Raw genomic sequence first — 13,847 nt, 5'->3', positions numbered from 1 at the left:
GAGATAAGTAGTGTCCTACAGTGTGTTCACAATGTGTTTACATAGTCGTTGATAGTGGAATAATTATGTGAAAAGGCTCGAATTTAACAGCGTGAAGATGATTTCACACTGTGATGTGGTTTTCCACATAGAGTTCACATTAATGTTGTGTTTCACACTGTGATGTGGTTTTCCACATAGAGTTCACATTAATGTTGTGTTTCACACTGTGGTGTGGTTTCCACATAGAGTTCACGTAGTAATGTTCTGTTTTACACTGTGGATTGGTCATTCACAATGTCATCACAATGTTAAAACGCTCGAATTAACAGTGTGAAGAAATTTCACGTTGTGTTTACAATGTGTTCACACTGTGTTTCACATTGTGTGTTACACTGTGGGACACTGTGAAATTTCCAGGAGGGATCTTCTGATTAAAATCTTAGAGTGATAGGATAAACTCACACCAATTCATAGATACACATAAAAAGTTAATCTCTCAAGTGTGCCATGGTTATGGCTGTTCGTCGAGTCTTTCTCGTGGGCCTTCAAAAAGCACACACTTCAGATTGTGGTGTTATGATTATCGCGTGGCTCACCCAATATAAAAGAGCTGCGTCTTTGTGCATAGAATCAAACTAGGTGCTACAGAAAGGAATGGAAGAAAATGAATGTGTGAACATAAACATACGCATCTCCTTCATCCGATGTCGCGGAAATTAGCAATCAAGATCCAATTACTACTTTGAATGAACGAAAGATAGATTTTATCACTTCTTTGAGAGAGGAATTGTTGGTCCACTGAATAAAAACCAATTGAAGTTTGAATTGATTTGGTAGTTGAAGTCAGAGATCGGACAAAGCTCCCTACTTTTTGCGTTGTTGGCAGGCTATCTTCTGTAAATTGAATCGGATATTGGGGATTATGCGGCGTTGTGTGTACTATCACATTCAAATTACATGCGGCAATACAGTGTGTTTGTTTACATTGTATCCTATTAGGATTCTATCCAGAACTAACGATGAAGCACTTACGAATAGTTTGAATTTTAATCCGAATGGGAAACGTTTTTCGCACTTCACGAGATGGCCTTTTTTTTGAGGGGTTAAGGGGTTGAGGAGGAGGGTGTAGAGAGGAAAGGGAATGTTGTTGAGAGACACGTCCTATCGTAAAGGACCAAAAAAGAAGGGAATAATGGTATTTTGACGACGAAATGAGAAGCCTCCAACCATACAGTAATCGCCTTCTTGCGCTGACAGGTTCCATGTATATGTTGTTTCCATGTCTCGTTCAAAACAGCCTGCGTAATAACGAATAAAGACTGCTTTTCCAGTCAAGACTGATATTCATACTAGACATCCGGTTCGAGAGTTTAGTACGCCACTCTCTAGCTAACACACAATCACTAGGTATCAAAATGATAAATAAACGTTGCGTTACAACAATGTTGTTAATATTCAAGCGACTATGACTTAAGTTGTACGTCTGATTTCATTGTCCTCTTGACCATAGTATGGACGGGGCTTATGGACTCTCCGCAACTTACTCACCACAAATCTTTGTTCGATACTCCACAAAGAGAAAAGATTTCTTGCTCCGTAACCTTGGCTGTTGGTTTTGCATCGATTGATCAATAACCGTTTAAACAAAACTTGCCTGTCAGCCATTGTATGTCCGTTGAAAAGGGGTTTAAATCCATTTCTCATTTTCATAGCGATTCCACTTTGGTGGGTCTTCTTCTTATCGAACACTTTCGATCCCGTCGTAGCCTAAAATCAAGACGTTTGTTTTAAGAAACGGAAGTGTAGCCTCCTCGCGTGGATAGCTCCATAAGCCCACCATTTGAAGTGAAATACACGGGATCTTTGCAGTGACAGGGAAAAGACGAGATAATCAATCGCCTTCTCCATGTTTTCTGGTCAGAAGTCGAGAAGGTGACAACTGCTGTCTTCTTACCTTCCCTGATCCGAGATTTCGAGTAGACGATCTCGCAACTCGCCTTCTAGGACCCCAAAAAGTCAAGTTCAAGTTTCAAGTTTTATTTAACCAATTCATTAAACATTTGACATTTTACAAAAGGATACAGCATTAAGAATAATGAATGGTTTGGGACCCCAAAAGAAGCAGAGCTTGTAAAAAGGGGTCCCGGATAAACAAAACATACTATTTAAAAGTTTTAAGCATTTTAACAAGAAGACAAGATTTCATATCTTGCCTTCTCTCTCTCTCTCAGACCCGAAATGGTCGAGTAGACGAGAGATTATCTCATCCTCTCGGTTGCACTCCAAAGCTTCTGCAGAAATCGGTTCGTATTCCTTCTATGCGCTTTAATTCTGCTGGCTTCTCCCCCACCCCACCCCACCCCACCCCACCCCACCCCTCTTCCCCTCCTCCCTCCCTCTCTCTCTTCGCTATGAAGACAGAATTTAATGCCCTTGAAAATGTTCTCTCAGGGGTAAGTGCACATGCAGACAGGGAGGTGTGAGAGACACGAAATGTACACGAAATGTACATGAGCTGAGATACAATCCTCCCCTAACTCCCTTTTCCTCCTCTCCCCTTTCCTGGTCCATTCTATCCAATACCACATACTACACATTCCTTCTCATATTTTCACTTGCAGCTAGCAGCGAAGCCAACAGCAAAGCACTCTTTAAAGTTATGTGGTCTGTTTTCCAGACATTTGCTTCCCCCACACGTGTGAAAACAAAAATCTTTGAATCAAAATGCGCCTGCAATAAAATATCGCAGAAGACTTTAGAAATTCATAGTACCCAAACCATGGAGCTACTATAACGTGTTAGTAGCTCCATGCCCAAACTACGCCATCGTTAAGGAGGACTTTAACGTTCTTGTGTCCCGTTTGCAGCCCTGAAAGTTAGGGTCATTTCATATGCTGGTAGGCCTATATTGTAGAGGTAGGTAATTCAGACCTTTTGACCGAATACTAGTAACAATATGGAACACTTCAGTATGATAGAGGGGAAAACAATACTAAAGATTTTCAGTGAATTCATTCAGACCCAGAAAAAAAAAGTAATTCCAAGCCTAATTCGCGAGTGACACGAGAGTAGTTTTTTTTTTTCTTTGCTTTAAAAACTCTGAGGTGTATTACCATAAGATTTCATACACAATACATTATACTTGGAAACATTATTCTTCAACCATGCAATATTTCGTGACGTTTGCAGAATGGATAACTTTACATTGTACGACATACGCTCGCTTCCTATTAGTCGGCTATTAGAAATGATGATAATGCAAGCCTGAAGCACAGACTAGGACGAACCTCGTTTCTCCTACTATACCTGTCCCTTGATGTTGCATGAGAAGGTCGCTACAGAGCAAAAGGTTGACACAGGTCGGTGTTCGTGAGACGTACATTCAAGAAAAGGGGAGATGACGGAAGGAAGGGAGGGGGAAAAAAAGAAAGCTTCATCTATACCCCACTTCGCAGTATTGAAATCGGAGCAAACAAGTGCCCCCATTATGTGATCGACAAACAGGGAACAAACTCTCTGGCACGGCGAATAAAAGACGCGAAGCTAAAGAAGAAAAGAAAAATCGATGCACATTTTGCATCCAGCATGTTCTGGTGACTTAGCGGACGCCGTGGTGCGTTATAGCCAATATACTAGGCCCATTGATGGTGTTTGTGAGAGGTTAAACGGAGCGGTGAGTAGGTCGAGTATAGCTGTCGTTGGTACTGTTAGCTGGCCTTTTATGTGTGACTATTTACCTGTGTTTATAATTCGTGTTGTCCGAGGATTGCAAGTTCTTGTGACTCTGTAGTGTCCGTTATTTTCAATCCTACTTCCCCCTCTTATGTTTAGTTTCTGTGAGTGCTACAACTTTTTCTATCGCGTTTTCTAAGGCCTCAGCACTGGTAGATAAACATTTCTTATTGTACTATGAGTGGAGCTACGCGAGATGAATGAATGTTTGTTCAGATCTCAACAGCAAAGTAAGGCTTGATGACTTTCAGCAAAGAAGAAAACAATCAGTGTGCTGGATTTGTTTTTTCTTCAAGTTGTTCCTAGGTTCGAGGTAAGAATAGGTCACGTTGGGGAGTGCCTACCATGTCACAGCGTTGTAGTCCTCATTCCATATTCATGTATAGCGCCTTTTATTACCGAATAATGCACGGTCACTGATCATGAACGACATCATTGTGACGTCATCGCAACAAGAGCAGCCCGAGATAACCATCACAGTGCAGCGGCTTTTGATAATTATGTTCACAGTGCATTTATTTTCGATCATGCGAGGCAATTCACCGCAATCGGCTTTTTATTGCTGCTATTCTGTTGATATATGAATCAAGCAAGAATTGAAACTGAACAGCTTTGTATGCCGATGCAAATAATTAATGCAACCAGGGAGGTGAGACCCCTCCCTGACACAACCGCTGAATTCTGTGATTTGAAGGAGAACCTGTTCGGTTGCAGAAATCAATTATCGTTTAGTTCAGACACTCTTCGAAAAGATTCGCTTTTCCTTGTGTCAAGTCATGTTGTCTACATTATAAAGTGTTATCTGTATTAAACTTACTGGGCACATTATGGCATCATCAAATGGCTTATCTACAACATAGGTTCCTATCCAGTGCCGTAACGTGAAAGACATCCCCTCCTTCGATTGAAAACATAATGTCTTCAGCCCTTTATTGTCATGTTTGCATAACATTCACTTCTTCTTTTTTTCGAGTGAAAGACTGCTGATAGAAAATGTCAGATCGTATAAGGGCATGGCGGGGGGGGGGGGGGGGGTGAGTTTCAACCTTAAAAGCTTCAAGGACCAGACAAGAGTCACGACATCTATCTCGGAAGCAACTCAAGAGCGTGTGTGATTAGTGATAACGAGATACGCGTCTTGACTTGGTTCCTGAAAGATGGAGGGTAATTAGGAGGGTAAGATTCCTCCAAAATTACTTTGAACGCGAGCTTTTTTTTTTTTTTTTTTTTGGAGGGGGGGGGTGGAGGGGGTATATTGGTAAATATTCTTTGCCGAACTTGTTGGTTTGTGTGGTATTCATTTTGTTTGGTCAAGATATACTGGAGCAAATTGAAAGGTAGAAAGGAATGACAGTGGAATGACAGAGGGGAAAGAAACAGGTAGCTAAATGGTTCCGACTGGTGTCTTGGTGGTAGAGTCCTTTTTGAACGACTCTGCTTCCAAATGCGGTGGAATCATCAAATAGAAAACCTGACAAATGACAAGAGTTTCTTTTCTTCACAGGCTGATACGGAACAAAGACCCCCAGGCGGTCTCCAAAATTCGCAACAGTGGTTTAGGCATGTACAATAAACCTGTCCTAACTAAATGAGTTCTCCTTTCATGGTTGTGACTCGCTTCTTCATCACATGAATTGATAATAGTTTGCGGTGTTCTCTATTGTCATAATAATAAAACTTGTTTCGAGTCAGCTGCAAATAATTTGCCTCGATTTGACACAACTGTACACTATCCTGATTCTGATTCTCTCTCTCTCTCTCTCTTTTTTTCTCTCTATGTTTTCTTTAGAAAACTGCAAATGCCGTCCGCGCCATTGGGCGTATGAACGCACTCAGACTGGTATCTCAGAGGAAAGCGAATAAATCGAGCGGGAGTTCGTCGAGTGAGAAGAGTCCCACATCCCCATCCCCTACACCATCTCCCAAAGAGACCAGACCGAAGTCCCCCGAGCCCAAGCCGACGGGAGGAGGCCCAGCAGAGAACGGCAAGCGAAAGCCCGCTCCCGAAGCTGAGACCAAGAAAGAGAAGGCAAAAATCGATACCAATATCGATCAAGGGACCGATGCTACCAATGCAGCGTCTTGTGTGTCACCGCCTCCATTGAACAATCGCGATAGCAGTTCGCTTCCAACGGAGAGTAACGGGAGGGAGTTCTCCTGTACTTTGGACTCGGACATCGAGAACGACAGTGGTTTGGACCTATCCCTGGATCACAATGCGCTTGGGAAGCGTAGCACTAGCGTGAGCGAGAGGTCATCGCAGGATTCCGTGGTCGCAGGTAAGGACGACTTGCTAATCGACGAAGAGGTCAGAACACCTGATGAGGGTCCGAACGGTGATGCAACCCGCGTCGATCAACTGCTAAGTCGTGAGAAGGGCGCCGAGCCGATACTCGACGCACAGCCCGCGGCGTGTGTACACAACGGGAAGAGCGATAGCGGTGTGTGCTCAGATGCGAGTGAAGATACGGTGAGCAGCGATCCAGGAGTAAACATGGAGCGATATCTCTTTGACCCCTCCAAGGGTGTGAAGAACCAGGCTGCTAAGTGGGAGGTGCGTACGCAGAGCCCCGACCGAGCCGCCAAGTTGAAGTCCAAAGCTGCCCAGCCTCCCCCGCAGCAGGCACCCGTGTTCAGGCAGAAGTTCCGCCACTGCGAGGTGGCCCTGGGGAGCGAAGCCCGCTTTGAGTGCCGTGTCGATGGTCATCCGTCTCCGGACATCATTTGGTACAAGAACGGAAAACGAGTGATGGAGGGTGAGAGGTACAGTATCAAGAGAGGCGTGGAGGACATTCACTGCCTGGTGGTCAAGGAGGTGGCCAGAGATGACCAGGGGACCTTCATGTGTGAAGCCAGGAGTCCAGCGGGCAAGGCACGTTGCAGCGCCAGGCTCGTCATTCAACGTAAGTACCATACAATGTGTGATCCACTACCTGACTACGAAGACTCCAATTATGCATCTGATAAATGTGATGCATTTGAAAAGCCACATCTAAACCTAAACTGATCAGGGTCCCGTTTCGTAAAACTTGTTATCAGTAGCAACTGCCACATTTCTCTGACAAATTTGCTCTCAGCCAATCAAACGCAATGATTTCAGTAGCTTGTAACAACTATTAAAACTTGTCACTAATAACAAGTTTTATGAAACGGGGCCCTGGGTATCTTTATGGAGCTCCACGGTGATCTCAATATTCGAGAAAACCATGTCAGGGTCTCACATGAACCAGGGAGGAGCCTGCATGAACTATGATAGTATAAAAGATACGATGTTCGTGTATACCAATCCATTAGCACATACAGGCTAACTTCATCCACAACAGATGACAAAACTTGCAGGCAGGTGCTACTTAGGTAAAAAAAATCAGCAATCAGGTATCGCTGTCTAGTCATGTGGTCAGTGCTGTCGATTTTATTTGTTTACCTTCATTGTTCAAGATAAATCACCACCTACATTCACATAGGCCTACACGTTATCAATAACATTGTCCTACCCTTCAGTCAAAGGAATAGTTTAAAAGTCCTTTGCGAGGGACGGCCACTAGTCAAGATGAAGAACAAAAAGCCGCACCTCCTCTTTCATCCAAGAGCAAAACTAAGACCTTGCGAGGGTAAAAAGCGTCATCATTTGCATGTTGAACCTACGAAATATAACGACTACTCATGCAGTTATGGGTCACTTTACGTTCCCTAGGCAACAAGGACTTGCGAGGCTTTGGTATCCACCGGACATAAAAAGGCACGCTAGAGGAATAGTTCAATGGCATTGAAATAAAAGAAATGGACATTTGAGCTACGCAGACAAATTCCATAAATGTTCACTGCTGAAATCAATCAAGTTGAAGGGTAGCTTTCAGTGGCCCAGTGACAACTTGCCCGGGGACTAGTTTCAGCTAGAAGCAATGAGTACGACTGTAGAGCAATGGATATCTCCAGTCTATTTGACCCCGATCGACCAAAGTGAACTTCGAGTATCATAGGTATTTTGATATGCATGAAAGTCATTCATGATCAATGCAAGCCCATATCAAGCGCGAATTTTCGCCCATAGCGATCACACCCTGAAATGCCAGCCTTGAGTCTGTATAATTACATTGTAATCTGATTGTAGTTGTAAGCTTTTTCATTGTATTCAGTACAAAAATACAAACAAACAAACATACAAACATACAAATAAATAAGCCCTTGTCATTGAAAGAATAAAGTGTACTTTGCTGGTTGAATAGACGGAACGACAATATTTACGAGCAGCCTTGCTGCTACACTCAAATACAGTAGTCATATTGTTAAGGTGCAATGACCTCTCCCAAAATATTCAGGGACGAACTCAACCAATGTGGCTTCTTTTTATGTATCACTCTTAACTAGTGTCATGCAAATGACCTTCTGTGATCTTGTATTGATATTCGTGCCCAACTGCTGGACAAAAAGGGTAAAGATATGGGAGGGGCGTTGGGAGAATCAAACCACTTCCATACAACCACCACCACTGCCTCCGCCGCCACTACCATCACCACCATTACCACCACCATCACCACCATCACCACCATCACCACCATCACCACCATCACCACCATCACCACCACCACCACCACCACCACCACCATCACCACCATCACCACCATCACCACCATCACTACCATCACCACCATCACCACCATCACCACCATCACCACCATCACCACCACCACCACCACCACCATCACCACCATCACCACCACCATCACCATAACCACCAACACCACCACCATCACCATCAACAACAATAGCAACAACAACAACAACAACAACAACAACAACAACAACAACAACAACGGTCACAATTGACGATTATTGCCCAGTGTTTAGTAGAATGAATTACATGTGCATGTGTTCCCCGGTTGCATGTCATGAATAGATGAGTCAGTAGTGAAGGGAATTCAGACCAAATTATGTCGGATCATCTGGTAGATTCCCTGCTGACTAGGGCTCACACCTGTAAATATGATGGAATATCCCTGACCCCATCACAAAATCGTACCAAAGATACTAAAATAGAAGAAGAAGAAAATAAATCAAAAATCAGAAAAGGCAATTTGGCAGAAACTGAATAGCTGCAGATATTGAGTATGAATTTCTCTACAAACTACATTTTGGTTGGAAGATGAAGGCTTTTCTCATGAAAATTGACATGACTATATTAAATTGGGTGCGTGTACAGAAAAATTTGTGATTTGATATGAGTGAAAAGAGCTCGTAGTCTGGCTTTGCGAACCCTTGGACAGAGTTTGAGCTGAAGAACCCCCCTTTGAAATGTGATGGATGAAAGGGTATGCCTCACTTTTTGTCAGGTTACCGAAGATGAAACACTTCATTTCTCCCAGCTATTTTACAGAATGTTTTGAATTTTGACTTTTAACACACGTCTCTATGGGGAAATATTTACCCGTGTGAGCCCACTTGTGCAAACATTCCCGTCTTTTCGACTTTCCAATTATTTGATCCTTGTTGTCTTGAAGTAGAAAAAAAAGTTACTGTCTCAACAAGGCAAACCCAACAATTTTATATCTATTTTGCTATAATGTTTATGAACTAAGTTAGTGCCCAAAGGTACGATTGATATCTTTACAATAATGTGGCAAATGAGGGTATCTCCATTTAATTCTTCTTTCAGTTCTAAACTCTGCTGCCATCGATTGTTTAAATGTCGTTCAGGGAGTGATGAATATCACGCCACATTATTGCTCCATATCATTTCTCAGAGCAGTCACAACGTTTACTCCTGCACTTGACGAAATATTTACTTTTACATTCCGTTGTTGAATTGTCGCAACAAGTTTGGCGTTGGCGTTCAGATAATGTTGACTAACCATCCATCATACAATTTTAAACCGAGGATATTATTATAGTAAAACCTTCGTCTCTTTGGGGAGAAAATAATTCTTCAAAGCAGGCAGGCGGAACATGTAGCTATTAGTGTGGAGTTTGGAGAAGGGGTACATGGGTGTCCTCTTACCCTTGATAAAACTCTCTGAGACGTCGAAAATGAAATCCATCTGGATCAAAAGGCAGTGGGTTTCAACGAGCTTGCAGCATCACCATGGTGACGCCGATAAACGCATTCCTCCCCTCGGGAGCAGACACAGACGAACTCTTAAAGGGCTGGTACAGTTTCGGTTGAGATGGTGCCTCAGGTCTCCAACGTTTTTTGATGATGATTCTTTTTTTTTTTTAGATAATGAGAAATCTTTTATGAAATATGAAAGAGCATATATTTCCAAGAGGAATTCATTACTTGATGAAAGTTGATTGAGATATGGCTGAGATACCCAAAACAAAGCGATACTAATAAGAGGCTGGGCTCAACTTTTAATAGGATCACTTTGTTTTACTTTGGATATCTCTGCCATTTCAAAGCCGATTTTCTTCAACTAAGCTTGAATTCCTGTTAGGATTGTATTTATATCCTTTAGCATTACATAGAACGGTTTCTTCGTATCTTACAAAAAGTTAAAAGCTGAATCCTCACCTAAACCAATACTATACCATCCATTTAAAGGAGATAATAGCACAGTTAGACAGACGTGATGATTGAGGGTGGGGTGTGATGAAGAGAGAAGAGGAAAGGGCTACACCGACACTCACAATAATATCTAGACATTTATACACAAGCAAGCAAACACGCATACGTCATTATGTACACACTTTTTACCTCCAACTTATTGACTCAGGTTCTTTGCTCAGCTGACTTCAAATGTATTTTTCGCTCAAGATTATGATTGAATGGTAACATAATGCCAGAAGTCATTCTTCATGTTTTAACACCATCCGTTGCTTTGAAAGACCCGTACCTCTTTAATCACACAAACGAAATAAATCAAGTAGCAGAACACTCACGAGACTAAATAAGACATGACTTCATACCTTATAATTGTTAGTTCGCGTCGATCTGTGATATTCATTTTAATGTGTTCGTACAATTGAAATTAAAATGATATTGGCGAATACACTCTACATTATATTAGTCTACTGTGAAAATTGATACACTGCTTAGTAACTTTATGAGGTGTGGTTCAACAACTGTTCAATGTGTCTTTGATGCGAACGTATGCATCAGAAGTTCACTTGAAGTTTGATATTAATCGCCCCTTCAGGTAAAGAACCCCAAACATTAACAAGCGTTCGCAGTGATAAATGTTGAATACTTGCTCTAACCTCTGCTGTGTGAGGATTATCGACAATCATTCCGACGCCTTTCTTATCTTTTCCTGTCTTGTAAATGGGTCACCCCTGACTCGCGCGACCACAAATCTTTGATGCATTGGGAGAAATTATAACAAAGTAAGGCGGCAGAATATGTACTTCAGTAAACAAAACCAGATTCACAAAAACGCCCAATATTTGACGGAAAGTCTAAAAATCGAGCCATTCCGTCGCTATCGAAGAATTTTAGTCCGACTCGAAAACAAATTTGTGCTGTCTTGTTGCAAAAGGGAACCGATATTCAATAGTCACATTCCTCGTGCCAAGTGGCACATATTTCAGGTCAAATATTTGTTGGAATTGAACTTAAAAGCTCCGTTGCAGGTGGTATGTAGAATCAGAACTTCGTTTATGTTGGTGGTGGAGTTTAGGATTAGGAATCTTTACACCAAACACGGCTCACTCAGCAACTCTGTACTTGGCCGTTTCTATGTAAATACAGTGCAGTGTAAGTATTTTGAAATTGGATAGCCAGTTCTATCAAAATAGAACATTTTCTCGGATTGGACTCGAAATTGAAGAAATGCCGTCGCATTACATGTTTTACTGGACATGATGGAGAAAGATGTTACAGTGGTGGTGTTCGTATACGAATTGTTTTGAGACGCACATCAATCAGCAAAGTCGTGCAGGTGGCTGCCTTGTGGACGGTATCATGGCATCATTTAATCGTCTTCTATGTCTCCATTCTGAGGTATTTGCCCTCTTTTCGTCTTCCGTAATGGAAGGAAAAGTAGTAGAGATTCGAGTGTAGGGTACAGCAACAGGGGAATTTCATTATGTACATCCATCTGACTTTCTGTCTGTCTGTCTGTCTGTGCCCACAGTTTGGTGTCATACTTCATTTTTTTCTGGAACCACGTCCAAAAACAGTAAATACTGACAAGGTTTGATTATTATTGTCGCTACCTCTAGGGGAAAGTTCCGTCCAACGTATACAGAATATATACTTTTTAGATTTATAGTGAGTGCAGAATTTTTAGAGTAAAATGAATGGGGAAGTTTGAGGAAATAGTTCTACATTTACTGGATCCACAACTTAGGCCTACATTTGGGGTAAATACTCCTTTGAGCAGAGCCACAGGGGAACATGTTTCTACCCTCTAGGTTAACGATGAGACCCCTCCCAATGGTAAATAAACCACCCAGAAATCATGGAATGCGGAGTGACGAGTCAATGTTCTCTTTATTGCATACCTTCATCTGTCAATGCCAACACCTGCAATTCGAATGGTTTTCTTTTTTTAAGTTTTTTTTTGTAAGAGGTGTGTCACGCTGGACGTAATCGAAAGGGTCCTAATTCTTATGTTGGGTCAATACTATTTCTCGTATGAAAGGGTAAAATGGAGCCGATTATTGATATATTTATATATTATCACCACCACCACCCCCTTTTCCAGCAAATCTATAGCAATAGTGTTATCACTTTTGTTGGAGTGTAGGCAAGATTGGTAGGGATTCTTCACTAAAAAGGAGGGGTGCTTTGCACGTGCCGAGTATTGGAACATTGACCACTTGCAAGCTTGTAAAAAATGAGACCGCCAATCCTGCGATGGGTGTTGACTTTCTACATATTTTCATTGCATGTCGACATTCTGATGGGTTGTTTATAGCGATCATAGATTCTCGTTGTGCATCAGACATTCCATGGGTCTTTTCTAGAGCTTCTTCAATCCATGACGTTTGACCTGTGACCTCATAGAGTTCCTTCATGGAAGACATCCGCACTCCCTCTTTTGGACTTGGAGATACAGCACTGCATTTCCAGTGCTCCATGGACTAAATGTGGCTTGATATCCCCGTATTCTCTTGGACGAAGTTGTGCTGCCTGAATTGATGGTCATTTCTTGGGCTATTTTACCGTGACTCTGACCTTTCCCCGCTCTCGAACAAAGTTTTAATGTACACTCTCATGTATGTCAAGAATGATTAGGATCTGTTCGGAGTTACAAGGTGTACAATGTCTTGTCCGAGCGTCCGTATACACTGTATATCCAGCGTTTTGTTTCGTCATAATTGTCGTCCCACCTACACACATGTCGTTCACATCTTAGTGCCCGTGTAGTGATGTGTTGGAGTGCATTCCGACGCCAGGTTGATTTTTGTGACACGCTGTAGTTTCATCGTCGTGCATTTCCTGACTGAAGGCCCATGAACACAGTCATCATCTCAGATCTTTCGAGTGAGAAATAGACAATACAGATGGAAGACATATGAGCAATAATGATAGGGTCTTCTTTATCCAGGATATAGCCTCTTCAGAACTAACATTGTCCTTATTCATGAAATTTATTCTTCCGTCGAGATATTTTCGTTGCAACTGATTGACAAATTACCCTACATCGACGTAAATAAGCACTGAATTGACCAGTGTTTTGGTATTAGCCATGATAGAAAATCATGGGTGTACATACTCAGTAGGATTCGAACCTACGACCTCCTGATCACCGGACAGGCGTCATCTCCACTAGACCACCGAGCTTTCGCCCGACAGCAAGTGTTGGTTATTATTATTATTATTATTATTATTATTTTATTTGGCAGAAAACATACAATTCACAATCAATTACAAAACTCAAAATAATCAATCAATACAATAACACAAAAATACCTAAACGCTGGATGCACCTGAAGGGCTGCCAGGCATTGGGCAAAGTTAACTAAATAACTGTAGTCCGCGGACCGCCCTCACCTATATCCCTTCCAGGTTCTAATCCTTATAGCATGCAGCGGGTACTGCGTAATTATTCAAATTTATCATGGCTAATACCAAAACGCTGATCAATTCAGTGCGTATTTACGTCGATGTAGGGCATTTGGTCAATCAGTTGTAACATTGTCCTACCAGAAGGTCCTGTCATTATTATTATCCTAGCCTTGTCAGGTGCCCA

General features: G+C 42.0%; 1 protein-coding gene across 1 annotated transcript in view; it reads left to right on the top strand.

Annotated features, from left to right (window-relative positions):
* The window catches only part of LOC140245274 (myosin light chain kinase, smooth muscle-like), a 172,134-nt gene that overhangs the window by 73,871 nt on the left and 84,416 nt on the right, over nucleotides 1–13,847 (top strand). Inside the window, exon 8 of the mRNA XM_072324857.1 lies at nucleotides 5,504–6,617. Coding sequence (XP_072180958.1) covers nucleotides 5,504–6,617 — 1,114 coding nt within the window. The remainder of the gene's footprint in view (nucleotides 1–5,503; nucleotides 6,618–13,847) is intronic.

The sequence above is a fragment of the Diadema setosum genome, chromosome 22 (genome assembly GCF_964275005.1).
Source record: "Diadema setosum chromosome 22, eeDiaSeto1, whole genome shotgun sequence".
NCBI classification, from domain to species: Eukaryota; Metazoa; Echinodermata; class Echinoidea; order Diadematoida; family Diadematidae; genus Diadema; species Diadema setosum.
Note: the sequence above shows the minus strand (reverse complement) of the source record. Positions and strands in the feature narration are given on the sequence as shown.